This window comes from Pseudopipra pipra, chromosome 1 (assembly GCF_036250125.1).
Source record: "Pseudopipra pipra isolate bDixPip1 chromosome 1, bDixPip1.hap1, whole genome shotgun sequence".
NCBI lineage: Eukaryota > Metazoa > Chordata > Aves > Passeriformes > Pipridae > Pseudopipra > Pseudopipra pipra.
In genome coordinates, this window is record NC_087549.1 from 105,704,248 (window position 1) to 105,722,870 (window position 18,623).

Sequence of the window (18,623 nt, forward strand, 5' to 3'; positions counted from 1 at the left end):
CCACTAATCTTCCAGTTTCTACTGACCAGCATGCCAATTCATTTCACAAAACAGCTGAAACAGTGAGGATGAAAAGGAAAGGAAATACAACTGTTATTTCAAGATGGTATTTGTTCTAAGATAGAGCATTCCCAGATGGTAAAAAAATGCTAAAAGTAACGGCTTTAGAGGGAATTTCTGGGATGGACGTAAGAATAGTATTTGTGGAAAAAATGTACTTTATTTAGGACTCTTATCACAGCAGGCAATACTTCCAAAAGTTAGTTCCTGCACTTAGACTTGACACTTCATTTGCTTTCATCTGATTCTACACACAGAAGGGTCCTTCTGGAAAACCAGGGACCTCGCTGCCCACAAGAGTGGGCCAAAGTGATCAGCATTTTCTTAATTTACTTCAGCCTGAATCAGGTGGCATGCCATCAGCACAAGAAAGGGAATAAGGCAAGATTGTGGAAGGGGAAAGAACATTTAAAACAAAGAGACTGAGTGCCTCTTCAAAAAATTCAAACCACAGTCATCACAATAACAACTGCCAAAAATGCATTTTAGTATATGCCATTATTCTCTATAAAGAACGACTGGAATGACTTTAGTATTGTTCTTTGCAGCAGTTCAAACTAAAATACAATTGCTCTCAGAAGATATGAACTGCATCTTTACTAATCATGAGCAAACAGGACAAATTCTTTACAGAATTTTTCTACAACAGAACAATGCTATGCTATCCAGGAGACAAGAACTTTGACACATTCAGAAATTAGGCATAAAGACCAAAACTGTTTATAAAACCATCTCCTACCAATGTTATTTTCTCCCTTACTGTATTCTTAGTCTTTTCTGTCAAACACAACTGCATATAAATCGAGATATTTTATCCATTTCCATTTGAAGCCTTTCTGAAGTTCAGATGTCACTATTATGCACTATATCTTGATTTTCACTGCAGATGTTTTTGCTTACTTAGCTGATTTTAACAACAGTCCTCGCATGTTCTCAAATGCCATTTGGGTTCCACTTAGAAAATAATTACACACAATAATGTTATCTTTAGCAAATTTGGCAAACTAGTGCAGGTTTCATATAGGGGCTGCTTCTGGAGGCAATTCTTTGTGTCAGTAACGTTTTTTTAATTATTTTCTGTCAACATGCTCTATAAGAAACAACTACTTTCAGTAATCATTAGTTTCAACCTCTGGAGATTAAACCAAAGGGACGAGCATATTGCAATACTACTGCCTTTGCAACTCTACTTTCATCTTCCAGTGGATGGACTGATTAAGTTAAAAATGGGCTTATTTTTTCTCATGGTAGAAACTAATGGTATACTGTATACAAGCACTTTATCAGCTTGTCTTTAAATGTTTATATTTAATTTGCTTTCATTGCTCTGTCAAAGTATAGTTGTTTAAGGACCAGTAAGTAATGAAATCCTTACCTGACTATTGGAGTCACCAAACGCTATACACAGATGTGGCACCAACTTGCTGAGGATTAATGGTTGCGCACCATAACTTAAAAAAAAAAAAAAAAAAAAGTGTATTTTTTACAGAAAACCAAAATAATTTCTGCAGAAGTGAACTTTTAGCTTAGCATTCATAGAACACAAACTGACATCAATCAAGCTCTGTCTGTCTCTTACTAGTCACTTGTCTAATTTTAAGATAAAAATTCCATAACTTGAGTCTTTCAGAAAGCTCACTAGTTGTTTGATTTTCCCCATGTATTAATGTAATTGAATCAGACTTCCTAAAGTATTAGTTTCAGAGGAAAAGGACATTCAGAAGAAGGATAGAACCATTACATCTCCATAGAAACAAAAAGCTTACATGTTTAAGGTAGCAACAAGACACAAACACACTCCTTCTCGGGATCGGTAATTCTTGTGTTTAAAACCAACAGCAAGGCGTTCCCAAATGTACTATAAAAGCAGAAATAATTGTCTTTAATTACCAGGAGCAAAACACAATGTAATTCTATCCATATATTATAATTACATTCGTAACAGTTGCAAAAAAATAACAGAAGACTGGAAAAGTGATAAAACTGACTTATGAAATGCACAATGTGCAACACAACACAGATGAATTCTATGCCAAAACCCATTCCTATAAAACACCTTTCAGTCATGTGAATATTTTTATTGTTTAAGAAACAGCTCCTAAAACATACAGAATTGTTACAGTTAATGCACACAAAACAAACATTACAGTACAAACTACTGACTCAAGCAGAAGTTGCTATATCCTTTTTGCTTCATATTCTGTCTCCCTGCCAAAATTTCCTCTCATCCATTTTAGCTTGCCCTTATCTGTACTCCTACTGTCCCACTTCTCCCTTACTTTTGCTTTAAATTTATTTCATTTTTGGATTATTTCTTGCCCATTTGTTCTAATTGCTTTGCTTCCATTTTTGCTCTGCTTTCGGTTCTCCTTTTCCGTGCTGGTGCTGCTTCCTGTAGTACTACCCTCCGGCTCACTAAACCCTTCATTTACCTTCTTGCGCACTCGTTTTTCACTGCCTGCCTCCGCTCTTTCCCTCCTCGGCTCATCGTTTTACCTTTCCATCTCTAGCTGCATGTTACGGTGTAAGGAGTGTAAACGCGGAGCTTACGAGAGCGGGGATTCCCGGCGGTGTTTCGGAGCAGATGCACAGACTCGGGCTGCAACTCGCCCCAGCTGCAGCGCTGCCATTACAGCCCCGCCAGCATCCGGGGAGCGTTGCCTAGCGATGGACGGCTGCACACTGGCAAGGGCTGCACACTTTGCAGCCCAGGCACCTCCCTCTTCCCAACTGCACCCCGGAGTGGTGCAACTGCAACCTATAATGACGCCATACCAACCTGCTAAAATGTATTAGACGCTAATTATCCCAATTGCATTCACCTTCCTGAGGAAAAAAAAAAAACCCAAACCCTCAGAAACAGCTACTGATCAGTGAAAAGAGAAACACTAAGAGCAGGGAATATGCATCCTCTTCATTAATGAGGTAGCACACTTCACAGCAGACATAAAATTTTCCAATTAGAGCCTTGCTTGATAATTTTGTCCCATCTGTGGTGTTTTGTTTGTTTGTTTTATACTTCACTGGGTTTAGAGAAAACAAACCTTAGACAAGCAGGATATGGCTTGCCAAAACTGCACAGCTTAACAACAAAGAACAGGATTTTACGGAAGAAAACATCCTTCCAATTAACTCACTGTCACGGACAAACATGGGAAAAAGGAAATCTCCTTGCTAGATGCAAAAAAATACAGGTAGAGAGGGAACGGTAGAGTACTGAAACAAACAAATCAGACTGAAGAGAAATTTAGGCTTTCACTAAATTAACCCTCTTTAAGAACTAAATTCTTCTAATCAGAGAAATTCAAATGGCTGCTTAGAAATTTCAACTCTCTCAAGTTGCTAGCAACAATCCACGTCGACCTCCCTTTGTCCCATTCATGCACATTTATACCACTTATATTTTTATGCCTTCCTGCTCATAACCAGCTACACCTAGTTCTTGCTTATTAAAAAACCCCCAAAACCAACAAACACATCTAAAACAAGAAAAGGGATTTAACAACAGGACAAATTAAATGTTATTCAACAACACTCTAGAAAGGACAAGATAAGTTGACTGGAAAGAAACTTACAGGACTTCTCCTCAAAAAATTATTCCATCCAGCTCTTCTAAGGAGATGTTCCTCTGCAGCAAAGAGAGCCTAAAGCTCTGTATTTCAGTGTTGGAGGCATGGGAAAGACTTTGCTGGTTTGGTCCCTGCTGTGATGATGATTGATACTTTTCATCCAAATTTTTAATGATCCATAAGCTGTCCTGAGAGCACACAACCAAAGCCAGGCTTCTCCCACCCTGGGGAAGTTACCAGGAGAGCCATATGTTCTCCTCCATACACATGCTGTTCCATGGACCCCATGAACCTTCTATGCTTTCTGACACTGAGAGTAATCTTCAAAGGGGATGGAAACTTCCTTCCATCACCTCTGTGTACAACCTAACAACTCTGCACAAATGGAAAGATGGACCAGTAATCTAAAACTACCATCACATTCTTTATCATCAGCTGTTCAAAATGAAGGTATCTCCAAGATGCTCAGCTGTGCACTTGTCCAAATGCTATTGCTGTAGAGGTTCTGGTCTGTATTCCAGGTACTTCGGAGCATCTTGGGCACAGGAACACATAATTTGTGAAGTACTGACACTTAGGCACAAAGAAATGCTGCAACATCCCTCTGTCAGTGAATATAACCAAAACTGTAGCTTGTAAAAAGAGAAAACCATGTCTTTGTGGATGACAGTATTAGACCTTGATGCCTAAATACCAGTCAAATCCGTAACCAAATCATGTGAGAAAACACCTCATGTTGGAAGGGAGATTAACACATTCTATAGTTGTCTAACATGCTACCTGTTCTTTCTATCAGGCAAACAAAGCAAGTGACAATTTTCTTACTCCAGATCAAGTCTCCAACATCTTATTCCCTGTGCACAAACATTCAAACTTTTATCTAGGAATAAAAAAAGCCATGAAGTAGCATACACAAGAAACTCTTTTTTTTCCCTATTAAACTTTGCACTTACAACGCAGAAATAGATTTTCTTCAGAAATTAAAAACTCAAATAGTAAGTTTCTAACCATGACCAGCATCTCCAGACTTCCAAACAACACCACTGCTCAGGACTATAATCTTGTTAAACAATTCTACATTTTTAAGACTCATGGAGAAGAAATACAAGATTAAACACTTGGAAGCCACATAATGCTAAGAACTGAAGGTTCAGTTAAGCAAACCTCCTTATAACCAAAGACTACAAGTCAGAGAGCAACTTATCCCCACCTCAGTTTATTCAAGGTTCAGAGAGCATCTCTGAGTTAGAAAATCTGCACCTCAACTACAGGACTAGTCCTACATGCTCAAATGCAAAGCTAATTTTGAAATAAATTTGGAGCCAAATAAACTTACTTATTCCCATTAAGCAAACACAAACCCAAGAGATGCTTTGAACATGCTTTAATTAACAAAGTTCTGTCACATGACATGAAAAAATCTACTCAGAATTTAGCTACAATATGCAAAAAATGCACAATCACACAATGCCAAGATTTTTATCTTTAGCTGAACAATGCATTAGTGTCAATCCACTAGGAGTATCTTTAAAAGTTATACTATTTACACCATTAATAGTCACCATAACATTGTGACATAGTCAAAGTTCATACATAAGTCATAAGCTCACTGGAGGCCTACATCTGAATCTACATTAAGTAATCATACCATGGGTGGTGCTGCTTCATCCATCAACTTCAATATAAGATTCTGTGCTTGCTCTCGAACTTGGTCTTTGGCATCTCCCATACGATCTATCAAAGGCATGAGAACTACAGGAGAGGGGAAAAAAAAAGAAAATACAAAAGATTAAACACCTGGAGATTTCTAAAATGGAGATTTTTAAAAGATATTCCCTGAACCAGATTTGAAATATATGTCGTTCAAAAATAAAAGCTGATTTTAAATAGGTCAAAATATTTTTAAGTCTCAAATGAATTCCTGAGTATTTTACAAGACTAACAACAAATGCATTGGACTGAAATGGAAGAAAATAGTATCCTCCAACAGGTTAAAAATGAAGCCAGGTATTACCTGAAAAGCGAATTTAAGCAATATAAAGAGTTAAGCACAAAATGTAGAAGCAAGCTTTAGCAAGGCACATAGAATTCAGCATTAGGAAAGCGGAGACAATAAATTCACTGAGGTACAGGTCGCTCTGACACAAGAGAACATAAACATGAACAGAAAATGCTAGTACACACAAAAAGAGACATATGGGGAGGAAACCAAAGAGATAAAGAGAGGGACATGCCAAGAAATTAGGTATTGGTGCCAAATACCGAAACTCTCTGCCAAATTCATAAGGAAGCTACCCAAATTAGGGAAGGTTCAAAAGTTTAGGAGGATGATGATGAAAAGGACACGAGGTTCATGATGAAGGAAGACCGGAACTCCCACCGAAGTTCTCCCCAAATTAAGGACCACGCCTCTAACTCCGCCTCAACTCCACCTGTTATGAATATTAAAAGTAGATGTTGCAATGTAATGAATATTCATAATATATGATGTAATTGCTTAGCAAGAAGTGTATAAAAGTTGGATTGTGTGTTTCTCGAGTCGGAGCAGTTTGTCCAGGGCGACCTGGCTGCTCCCCGGCCGTGAAATAAATACCTCCTGCTTATAGACTGAAATTCTGTCTCTGAGCAGTTTCTCCGCGCCTTGTTTTGGGGCATAAAATTGGCATCAATTTTGGCGAGCCAGGCAGGAGTGAGGGTCTTCCTGAGCCAGGACCCAAGGGGCCGGGACGCTCTCAGGGCCCCCCGACTGAATTTTTGTCGGCAGAGTCTCCCAGACCCCTTGGATCTGCGCAACGGTGGACAAGAACCTCCTGCTTCAAATTAAGAGGTATTTATGTTTTGAACTGCAGTTTATAAAAGAAAGTAATTAAGTTGGTGGGGATAGGACGCTATCGCCCAAAAGGGAGCTGGGGGACGCCTCAGCATTAGCCCTAAAGCTGGGTTAGAGTCCCAGGTATTGAAAGTTGCAGGTTAGAGTCCTGCCAAGAAAGGGTTAGAGTCCCTAAACGGGTTAGAGTCCCGGCACTGCAGTGTAAACAGAGAGCAGGTTAGAGTCCTGCCAAGAAAGGGTTAGAGTCCCTAAACGGGTTAGAGTCCCGGCACTGCAGTGTAAACAAGAGAGCAGGTTAGAGTCCTGCCAAGAAAGGGTTAGAGTCCCTAAACGGGTTAGAGTCCCGGCACTGCAGTGTAAAATTGTCTTTTCTTTGTAATGCTGTGTTCACCCTTTATGTTTCTGTGTCTTGTTTGCAAATGTTCTTGCTCTAATTTACCCTGATCATTCTTTGTTTGTTTGTTTGTTTTGTGTAAGATATTGTCTGGTAATGCATTGGAAACTGTGCTCGATTCAGAAAATTAACCATTTTTAATTCTTCCGAGGCTGTTTGAGAGTTTCTAGGAGCTTTAGGACCCAGAAAGCTCCTTGTACTAGCAAAGAATTCTTGGAATGCGGTTTCTCTTGCTAAATGTTCTGGTTTTTGTCAACGAGTAAAACGAAACTAAAATAAGCTGTTTCATTGCTTGCAGCAGTTTGTTTGTCTGTTGTAAAAAATTAGATGTTGTGTTTTTCATATATGGTATAGTTCTTAAGACGTCTTTTAACTCTATATGGGAAATGATTGCAATCTCAGTTCTATAAAAGTGAATAAGCTCTTGCCGGCACGTATAAATCCTAGGATTAAAATCTGTCCTTTCTGTTATTGTTCACTGTATGTTAGAGCTTTGTGTAACAATTGTGGTAAATATATTCTGGGTCCAAGAGGAACACAAGAAATAGCGCTCAATCGTACCCTTACCTTCTACTGTATACGCTGTTGGTCAAATCAAGATTTGGCAGAAACTAAGTGGGTGAGATTTTATTGTTGCCACACTCATAGACAGGTATTCGTAACATCTTGGTTGCATTTTCTGTAAGAAGTGTGTTTTATAGTTTGCAGCAACATCCTGTGAGTTTGTGGTAACATAAATCGGACAGCCGACAGCAAAGCCATATCTCTCGGTCTGCGGCGCCATCTCGCGACCTTGCTTGGTAACGCAGATTGCTCAGATAGAAATCAGAAGGTAGGAAAGTTCTCCTATATCAAGTGTGCAAGTGTGAATGTGAGTGTGATTGAGACGCGGCTCTGCTACGGGGCGAGTGGGAGTCCCGCTCTGCGGTTCCTGTTCTCCGCGAGGAGCCAGGCCAGAAACGGACGAAGCGATTGCAGAGCTAGAAACAGATAAAGTAGCTGGATGTTGTATGTATGAAGTACTGAGACAAAGTAAAAGGTATTTTAAGACAGTGAAATAAATTAAGAAAAGTGTAAGCTTGTTGTGATAGTGTAAAAGAATTTATCAGACAATCAATGTAGAGAAGAGACGAACTAGAGTACAACTTCTAGTGATTTAAAATATTTGCAACTGGAAACCAGTTCAGGAACACGACTCCTGGATCAGCTGGTATATTACTGATGCTCAAATAATTGAAAGGTCCAGGGAGAATCTGTCCTTGAAAGATTAACATTTGTCAGCAGTAACTAGTACTTTATAGATAGATATTCTGTGTATGACGCGGTGGGACAGATTGAGAAATCCCAGATAAGTGCATAATTAAACCCCTACAATAATAATGGGAGGCCAGCAAAGTAAAGAAAGCAGCCTGCCAGAAACCAAGAAGGGATGAAAGAAAAGAGGACAGAAAGCATAAGGATAAAACAGATACCGAAAGCTTAAAGAACGATCGAGAGGAAGGGATTGGCTATTCATATTGTACCAGGACTGCTGAACGGAGAACCAAGGACAAGGAGGGAGAGGATGATTTAGATATGTTGATATCACCTGACGAGAGAGAGAGTAGCCCGGGAGTTCCACAAATCGGACTCCCTGCTGCAGCAGCGGTGAGGGGAGTTGGAGCTGCCGGGGTGGTGGTTACTCCTCCTGGACCGGCTCTGGCTGAGCAGGAAGGAGCCATTGAAGGACCCCCTGGTGTGGATCTGGCTGCACCGGGAGGGATTAGGCAAATTAAAGCCTCTAGAGAAGTTAGCTCGGGTCCAGCGGGAGTGAGTCCTGTCGGTTTAGTTGGAGTACGCACAGAGGTGCAAGTGAAATCAACTTTTGTTGAAGCCGCTTTCAGCCCGGGGGGGGGGGGCGACGGCCCCAAATGTAGAGGTGTTTCTGAGAACGAGTAGCTCAGCACCACTGATGAGTGCTCAGGCAGTTGATTCTGTTGGTGACGCTACTGATATGAGAGCTGTAAGAAAGTGCAAGAGTTGGTACCCAAGAGCGATGAATTTGTACAAGTTGTGGGAGCAACAGGCCAACCAGAAAAAGCTTATTTCCCAAAACCTATTAAATACAAAATTGGAAAACAAATGGGGATCCATCAGTTTCTGTACTTACCAAATTTTCCAAAACCTCTACTGGGTAGAGATTTATTGGAAAATTTGGAAGCCGTAATAAAATTCAACAAAGACCCAATTAACCTGGACAGTGTTACCTCAAGGCTACAAAAACAGTCCAACAATCTTTGGGAATCAATTAGCCAAAGAATTGGAACAATGGGAAAGGCCACAGGGGGATGGTACTCTTCTGCAATACGTAGCTGATCTGCTGATAGCAACTGAATCAGAAGAAGAGTGTGTTAAATGGACTATTTCTTTGTTGAATTTCTTGGGACTAAGTGGATATCGAGTCTCTCAACAGAAAGCGCAACTGGTGCAAGAAAAGGTAGTATACCTGGGATATGAGATCTCCAGAGGACAACGATCCCTAGGAATAGCGAGGAAAGAAGCCATTTGCCAGATGCCCAGACCAGAAACGGTGAGAGATCTACGAGCCTTTCTGGGAATGACAGGTTGGTGTCGCTTATGGATCTACCAATATAGGGTACTCGCCAAGCCATTGTATGATTTATTAAAAGAAGCTAAGAATATCCTGGTTTGGACTCCCGAAGCAGAGGGAGCTTTTAAGAGACTGAAACAAGAACTCATGAGAGCCCCGGCTTTGGGCCTCCCTGATGTAACAAAACCATTCTGGCTGTTCTCTCATGAACGGCAAGGGATGGCTTTAGGAGTCTTGGCGCAACAGTTGGGACCACACAAAAGAGCTGTGGCCTATTTCTCCAAACAGCTGGATGAAGTAAGCAAAGGATGGCCCAGCTGTTTGAAAGCGGTGGCCGCAGTGATCATAAATATAGAAGAGGCCAGAAAACTCACGATGGGCCAGAAAATGACTGTGTTAGTGTCCCACACTGTGTCTGCTGTACTAGAACAGAAAGGTGGCCATTGGTTGTCACCTTCCAGATTCCTAAAGTACCAAGCAATCCTAGCTGAATCAGATGACGTAACCATTCAAGTAACTAACATTGTGAATCCAGCCTCATTTCTAGAAGGAAGAATGTCAGCAGAACCAATAGAGCATGACTGCCTAGAAACCATCGAAGCAGTCTACTCCAGTCGCCCGGATCTCAAAGAAGAGCCATTTGAAGATGCAGACAACTGGTTCTCGGACGGCAGCAGCTTCGTGAAGCAAGGAGTAAGAATGGCAGGCTATGCAGTAACCACAACGGAAGAGGTAATCGAATCAAATCCTTTACCTGCAGGGACCTCAGCCCAAAAGGCAGAATTAATAGCTCTTACCCGAGCCCTGGAATTGGCAGAAGGCATACGAATTAATATTTGGACAGACTCTAAGTATGCCTTCTCCGTCGTACATGCTCATGGAGCAATTTGGAAAGAAAGGGGACTGCTAACCGCCCAAGGGAAAACAGTCAAACACGCAGAAGAAATTCTACGATTGTTAGAAGCAGTCCAACTCCCAGCACAAGTGGCCATAATGCATTGCAAAGGACACCTAAAAGGTAACACTGTTCCAGAGATAGGAAATAGGAAAGCTGATGCAGAAGCTAAATTAGCTGCTGCAAGAACCAAGGAAGTGGTTATAACAGCTCTAATACCAGAAGAGCTAAATACCGACTTCCAACCAGATTATCAGGACTCAGATCATAGATGGATTCAAAAGAACAAGGGCAAATTATTAGACAATGGATGGGGTCAATTAGAAACAGGACAATTAATAATACCAGAGAAGTTAATGTGGCAATTTGTGAAAACAGAACATGAGAAAACACATTGGAGTTTAGACCCGCTTTACCAGTATTTGCAAACTAGAATAGCAGGGCCAAAATTATTCACTACTGTAAAACAAGTTACAACCCAATGCGAACGATGCCTGAAGAATAACCCAAATACAGGGACCAAGATACATCAGGGAGCAATAAATCGAGGTAAATTCCCAGGTGAAGTATGGCAGATTGATTTCTCTGAACTCCCAAGAAAAGGGGGGTATAGGTACCTATTGGTACTAACTGATACATTTTCTGGGTGGCCTGAAGCATTTCCCTGCAGAACAAACAAGGAGAGGGAGGTAACTAAAGTTTTGTTAAACGAAATTATACCACGATTTGGAATACCAAGGAGTATATCCTCAGACAGAGGTACACATTTCTGTGCAAAAGTTGTGAGAGCAATAAGCAAAGCATTGCAGATTAAATGGCAATTACATACGCCCTACAGACCACAAGCTAGTGGGCAAGTAGAAAAGATGAATCATCTCATCAAACAACAAATTGCTAAAATATGTCAAGAAACTAATTTACAATGGTACCAAGCTCTGCCTATTGCTCTGATTAGATTGAGGGTCAAACCTCGATCAAAAGAAAAGTTGAGCCCGTTTGAAATTCTGTACGGTAGACCTTATGCTATGCAAATTGTAAATAGTGATGCTGTAGACCAAATAGGCAATCAATATATATATGATTATGTAATTGCTGTAGGAAAACATTTTGATAAAAATGCTTCAGTAGTAATAGAACACCAGCCCAAGCAACCTGACTGTAAGTTGCATCCATTTAACCCCGGTGATTGGGTGTATGTTAAGAATCTTCTAGGAAAACCCCTACAAGAAAAGTGGGAGGGACCTTTCCAAGTGCTGCTGACCACCTTCACCGCGGTTAGGATCAAGGAACGACCTACATGGATTCACTACTCTCGAGTCAAGAAAGCTCCAGAAGATAAGCAGGAAGACCTGGCATCATGAATCCGGCTCTTTCAACATTGATCATTGGACTTCTGATAAGTATAGTTTTATCTCAAAATTCTACCTCTGAAGGACCGTGGTCTAATGCTTACGCGGAAGTACATTTCGGTGATTCCGAAGGTGATTTCCCAGAAATGGAGGTTTATATTTTACATAACAAGCAACCTTACACGCCAGACCAAGGCTATCTCATAGCACAAAAGGGAGACCAATTTCAAATAGGGTGTCGAGAAGTTGAGGGACTAATAGGGAAAACAGATAGGTTAACACTGATAATTAAATTCTGGCCAGATGAATCTAAACAGGATTTAATCACTTATAGCCAAGTAAAAAGAGGTCAGCCCATTGTTTGGATTCAACGGCCGGGACCAATCTCATGTCAGTGGGATAGTTTTGAAGGAGGCAGAGCACAATGTGAAATTCTATTCGAGCTAGATCACTCAGTGACATTCACCTGTAATAGGGAGGGAAGCTCTCCAGGTGGTTACACCGTTATAAAAAGAATTTCACTAGCTAAAGACCCAACTGTGAACCCATCTCGTGAAATCACTCCACAAGTAGAATGTAGAAGAATACATAATTTCACTTTGATAGGACCTCAAGTAATAAGACAGTCAAACGAGTTGAAGTTACTACTAGATCCTACATATTCTCTAAAGAAGGTACAGATGAACATTCAGACAGACATTACACACTTACAAGAAGATTGCCAGCCGTTCGTAAAGCAAAGCCTCAAAGGCTGGAATGCCTGGTTAGCGACTAGGTCACTTCACAAACGAACACAAAGAGATATAAGTGGATGGGTTGGCACAGGGTTTGGTATAATGAACACCATAGACCAAGAGGTATTAGTAAATAAGTTGAGTACCGTCACTTCCAATCTAGGTAAGCTTAAAGTACCTTTAAGCTCATCTATGCTAACTTTAGCAGAAACACAATCCTTAGTAGTTAAATTGATGGCTCTAGTAGCTGACCACACCGCTGAAGATTTTGTCAAAATTGCTGATTACGCTGGAGATATTAGCAAAGAAGTCGCACTTGCTATCCAGTGCGTTCAAACACAACAATGGATACAGTCAGTAGCGGCAGGAATATTGAGAGAAGGGATGTCAGGTATACTACCTCAAGAAATAAGAGAAACAATATTAAGAGATAGCTCCACTACACGATTTGAAATAGACCACCAGGCTTGGTGGCAATTAGTTAATTTTACTTATGATCCACAACAAGAACATGTTGAGGCCTATGTCCTCACCATCAGCGCTGCAGAAGAGAGAGCTATCTTCCCCATTCTAACATTAGGAACTATACATCAAGATGTCATTGTCAGACCTGTGGATCATAATGTCTGGGCAAACTATGACCACACTAAGAACAAGTGGCAATCAATTAGCACAGAAGCATGTATTCCTAAAGGACAATTAGGTTATATTTGTGAAAATGCCATAGTAGAAGCTGAAGACTTATGCTTAGATACTGAAGACAGTATATGCACTTTTGAAATGCTTCCGCACAATAAAACCCGATCACAAGTATTCTATATAGGAAATGGATGCGCTTGTATTAGAACCCCTTGTGTTGGTGTAGTTATAGATAATTGTCTTGAAGTGACCAATGATACTAACTTTTGTATATGTAACTTCACCAAAATTGTAGGTTGTGACTTTAGCTATACTGCACCCATAACCACACAGCAGTTAATCGAAGCTGAGTACACTTTGTATCATGAAGTACCCAAACTACAGATAGGCATGGATACTAAGCTTCTCAAAGAAATGCTTATGCATCCTGAAGTAAGAAAGTTAGCTCAAAAGGTGAATCAAACGACCCAACGCATGGTGTGGCAAGTAGAGCATAATTCAGAAGGTATAAAGAATATCTTGACGAAAGTTGCACAAGTAGGTCAACATCACTGGTGGGACATTTTCACAGGGTACTCTCCAACAGCAACTCAAGTCTTTCACTACCTAGTACACCCCATATTGATTATAGCTATAGGCATGTTCTTGTTAACCCTCATGAACATATGCCTGTGGTGTAAGTTAAGGTCCATGGTCAAGAGAACCCAAATAATCTGGGCAATGATAAAAGCATATCAGCGCCCTTTAGGATTAGAACTTGACGAAAGAATTCGTAAGTTCTAAGAAAAGGGGGGAAATGAAGCCAGGTATTACCTGAAAAGCGAATTTAAGCAATATAAAGAGTTAAGCACAAAATGTAGAAGCAAGCTTTAGCAAGGCACATAGAATTCAGCATTAGGAAAGCGGAGACAATAAATTCACTGAGGTACAGGTCGCTCTGACACAAGAGAACATAAACATGAACAGAAAATGCTAGTACACACAAAAAGAGACATATGGGGAGGAAACCAAAGAGATAAAGAGAGGGACATGCCAAGAAATTAGGTATTGGTGCCAAATACCGAAACTCTCTGCCAAATTCATAAGGAAGCTACCCAAATTAGGGAAGGTTCAAAAGTTTAGGAGGATGATGATGAAAAGGACACGAGGTTCATGATGAAGGAAGACCGGAACTCCCACCGAAGTTCTCCCCAAATTAAGGACCACGCCTCTAACTCCGCCTCAACTCCACCTGTTATGAATATTAAAAGTAGATGTTGCAATGTAATGAATATTCATAATATATGATGTAATTGCTTAGCAAGAAGTGTATAAAAGTTGGATTGTGTGTTTCTCGAGTCGGAGCAGTTTGTCCAGGGCGACCTGGCTGCTCCCCGGCCGTGAAATAAATACCTCCTGCTTATAGACTGAAATTCTGTCTCTGAGCAGTTTCTCCGCGCCTTGTTTTGGGGCATAAAATTGGCATCAAAAAGAAAGCAAGCTTCCCATCTTAAAAACTGTATGAACAACTTCAATTTCATCTTCAAAAAATATGCCAGTAACTTCTGAATGTCTGGGTTTTCTGAAAAATAATGGTGGGCATGGTGAGTGGCAAAGAATTGGAATAGGAAAAGAGGACTATTTTAAAATCAGTGGGATTTTGCTGCTAATTAAAAAGAAATTTAGAAGTTTCAAATCCTTCTATTCACACAGTGTACTTTCAATAAACTCTGCCTTACTTCAGTAAAAGTTACTATTCTAAAATAAGCATCCTCAAATAATATTTAACTGAAATTGCATGATAGCTGATCATGTTTCACATCCTAAGAGTCAAAAAAAAAATCAAAGGACTTGCTAATTCTTTTTGCTTGCTTTGCCAGATATAAGTCTATAATTACATCAAAGAAATTAATGCTACAGTATTAAGATATCTGAATGGACACTCAGATCAGTGTTTTGCAAGATATCCTTCTATACTAGTGCCCAGTCCTCCACCTGGGGCCTAAACACACACTTTGTGAGATTCTTCTCCCCTGTGCTTTCAGTACCACTGCTTCAAAACGAGGGATGATGACACAGAGTGCACTGCCTTCCCTCGGGAAGTACAACTGACATGGAGCTGGTGGAGGTGTCATCTCCTGCGGGACAACTGCTTTGAAGTCAGTATAAGCACCTGTTACACCACCTAGAAAAAGCCGGTTTACATGCTAATGGTAACCTTTACCTGCTGACAGCTCAACCCTCTGCATCAGCTCTTGTTTCTGATCTGATCAAGTTTTCTAAGAGCTGCAAGTATCAGTCACATAATTTAGGCGAAACTTACTCAACACAGCCCACAATACTCACCCAGCTCATCCTTCTGCTCCTGCACTCTAGTTAAGATGCTAAAAATTAATTTTCCTTTTCTACTTATAGAAGAAATAACTATATCACACTACTTTTTGAAAATGAGATCTGAAATAATTTTATCAGTACTTAATAACTTTATAGTAATAACTAAACAATAAATTCACCAGCAAAAGAAAGGGAACAGAATCAAACTCAGAAGGTCTCCTCAGTCCTCTGTTCCTACATTAAAAACAGCAGCCATTTCTGTACCATGATTTTTACTGGACAACTACATTGCTCAAGCCTGAATTTTCCCTCCAGCGATATCTGAACACTTTCTTATTGTCCTAATCTGAGTATTTAATTCTACTGGTTCTGGATATTCCACTGACATCTCCTGCCACCATTATCAAGGTTTTTCATCTAGGTTCTCTTCCCTTTCTCCTCTGAAGAAATTATTACAGCTACTTTCATTTTACTGGTTGAAGAGAAGTGTCTGGGGTTTTTTTGTTTGAGTTGGACTGTTGTTTTGATGGTGTCGGGTATTGTCTTTATGATTTGGTTTAGGATTTTTAAGGGGTGCTTCTGTTTTGTTTGGTGGTTGGGTTTGGATTTTTTTTCCATTTTGTGAATGAAGAAGAAACATCCAGAACTCAAGTGATTTTTGGGAGTACACCTGACCCCTCCCACAAACTTCCCATCACTGTTATACCTACTAATTACATTTTTCTTGCAACAGTACTTTTCATGACCATTTTCAGCTCTTCTGAACCTTGTCCTCATACCATACATTACTAGCGAGGTCCACCACATTAGCCTGATTGTTGCCGAAGGCAACTCTAGCTTTACAGAGAGGGAAACAAACAGCCAGCGCCAGTCCTGTGGGAACACGGCTCCTTTGTGACTAATTAGCACGCTGAGTCATTTGACGGAGCTGCAGATACCAGGGCTCCGCTCAGATCACTGAGGCAAGCACAGAGAACAGCTCCTAGAAGTTGCTGAACAGAGATGAGGTCACCGAGTTAAACTAAGCTATGACACAGCCTGCAGACTTCAGTGTGCACAGCTACTGAACACTTGTCACTTGTGGAGCTCAGGCAAAGGACAACTGGCTGTAGGAGCTGTTGAAGGGCCCAAATGTCTGCAGGCTTGGCTTTTTTTTCCTCCTAAATCTCAAGTTTCTGTAAGACCCCATACAAAACATGATATATTCTGTTTGCACAAGACAAATGAAATTAGGCTGCTGAATGCTGGCAACCACCAGCTGGTTTTCAGTTTGGTAGTTCATCTTTTCTGTGAGAATAAGCTCCAACAGGAAATTATTTGAAGTTGGTTGTCTATTGATCAAATTTCAAAACGCTCAACTAGAATGGGAACTTCACCAAACATATTTCAATTTGAATTCCTCGTGGCTTTATCACTTTTTCTCCAAATGTTAAGGCATGTCTAGGGAGAACTACAGTGAAAAATAGCTGAAATCATATTAGATGTCCTGCCTATGAATGAGTGAGAAACACATGTTCCTACCTAAAAAATTCTGACAATGTTTGAAACACCTGGGTCCATCCCAGCATCTTGTTTTGCTCATCACACTTCTCTTGTCCCAGCTCTAAGTCTCATGGCTTCTCCTTGTGCCTCTGTAGTCCTGCCCAGTCAAAAATCACAGAGCACAAGGATCTTTTGAGTTCTCATAAGAAACCTCACCTAAGCCCAAAGCAGCAATTACAGCTGAGCATCAGGGATGACAGTGCAACACAGGCTTTCGCTCTACATCAAGGTAAGCCAGGTGCTATTACATGAAAGCAACAGCTCTGCCTCCTCAAATAGATGCTGGAATTAAAAGAAAGGTGAGGAAAGAGAAGTAGGAGCATACATAATAACATATGACATCTTTATTTCTGGTATTTATTTCTGCTAGTATGCTGAGTAAATTTAGGAGACCATGATTCCTTTTACAGTTGCTGTATGTTTTTGGCGAAGCATTATATTCCAACTTGCCTTTTTGCCACATTTTAGGATATTGCCAAAGCTTCCTACTGCTTCCAACCACTCCTGAGGTTTGTCTGTTAAGATTTCTACATTGTTGTACCACAGTTTTACATGTTTTGATTACTGAAAAAAATTTAAAATTGTTAGTAAAAATATTCTATAGCACACTGATTCGACCAGATTTACCTTCTATTTACATCTAATCTGTTACTTATTCCTTTTTACTTTCTATTATATCCCTAACAAAGGTTATTATCCCATCAGCTTCTTTTTCCATTGTCTTCCTTCTCTTGGCTTGGTAAACCTAAACAAATTTTCTTTTTATACAAATTCACATAATAATTTTATCACCACTAGTTGGACACTAGATGCATGAGTTAAGTCCAAAACCACTCTTCAAGTCAGAATACAGCTTTGAGAGATTAAAAATTTACTTCCTCTACCAGGACTGAGGATGATAAAACAAGTAAATCACAGAAGTCAGTGCCTAGTGTGGCACTCAATGTATTTTTCAAACCTTAACAGCTTAACTATATGACCCATGCAGCAAAGAATGCCATAGGTAGCACAAACCTTTTGTTAAACTTTAACAAGAGTTCCTTCTGGAGCTTTTCAGTTTCTATTACTGCTTTTTCTTCTCTCCTGACTACTTATATCTGCTCTTTGTATACCTGTGCCCATTTTAAGTCTCACATCTATCCCTTTCTAAGAACCAACTTTAGATACTACATTACCACAAAGACTTGCAAAAAGGCATTAAGCAAGTAAGAATCTTTAACGAGGAAACATCATCAGTGTTGGTAAAAACTCTGCTACTAAAAAGAAAAGTCTTTGAGGACAGAAACAGATTAAATCTAGGCAGCAATATCTTCCTCGTTTCCTCAGAAACCTTGCCAGCTCAGGCAGCAGCACTGAACAGCTGTCATTAGAAAGGAGGGAAGGAAACAGCTGCCTCCGCAATTAGAGCAGTCTCTGTTCTTCTGGGCAAGATGCACAGGAGATAATGGAATCCTACAGGGGCTCCTACGGGGCCACCAACAGGCTGAGTCTGACAGATCCACATGGCCAAGGGCTACTTCTAAGCAAAGCACCATTAGCAGACTCTCAGAGAGGTCCTCACTGCTCCCCTCCTCAATATAAAGTCCAGGTCACAGTCAGTTCAATCAAAAGCCATCTCAGACATTAATAATGAGCTTCTTGGGGTCTCTAGGAGCTAATTAAGAAAAGCATTAATGAGATTAATGAGACATACTTTTCATCATCAGTA

The 18,623-nt window shown here is 40.3% G+C and overlaps 1 protein-coding gene across 39 annotated transcripts in view; it reads right to left on the minus strand.

Moving 5' to 3' along the window:
* CLASP2 (cytoplasmic linker associated protein 2) overlaps positions 1–18,623 on the minus strand; it is a 152,730-nt gene that overhangs the window by 117,471 nt on the left and 16,636 nt on the right. For 38 of the 39 annotated variants that reach the window (XR_010433805.1, XM_064669297.1, XM_064669270.1 and 35 more), the window contains exons 3-5: positions 5,278–5,381; positions 1,827–1,918; positions 1,436–1,511 (exon numbers count right to left, since the gene is read on the minus strand). Coding sequence is in view for 37 of the 39 variants with exons in the window: in XM_064669297.1 (XP_064525367.1) it covers positions 1,436–1,511; positions 1,827–1,918; positions 5,278–5,381 (272 nt within the window). In the remaining 2 variants the exon portion in view is untranslated. Of the gene's footprint in view, positions 1–1,435; positions 1,512–1,826; positions 1,919–2,610; positions 2,714–5,277; positions 5,382–18,623 lie in introns of those variants that run through there. The other variant, XM_064669413.1, reaches the window with a different exon arrangement.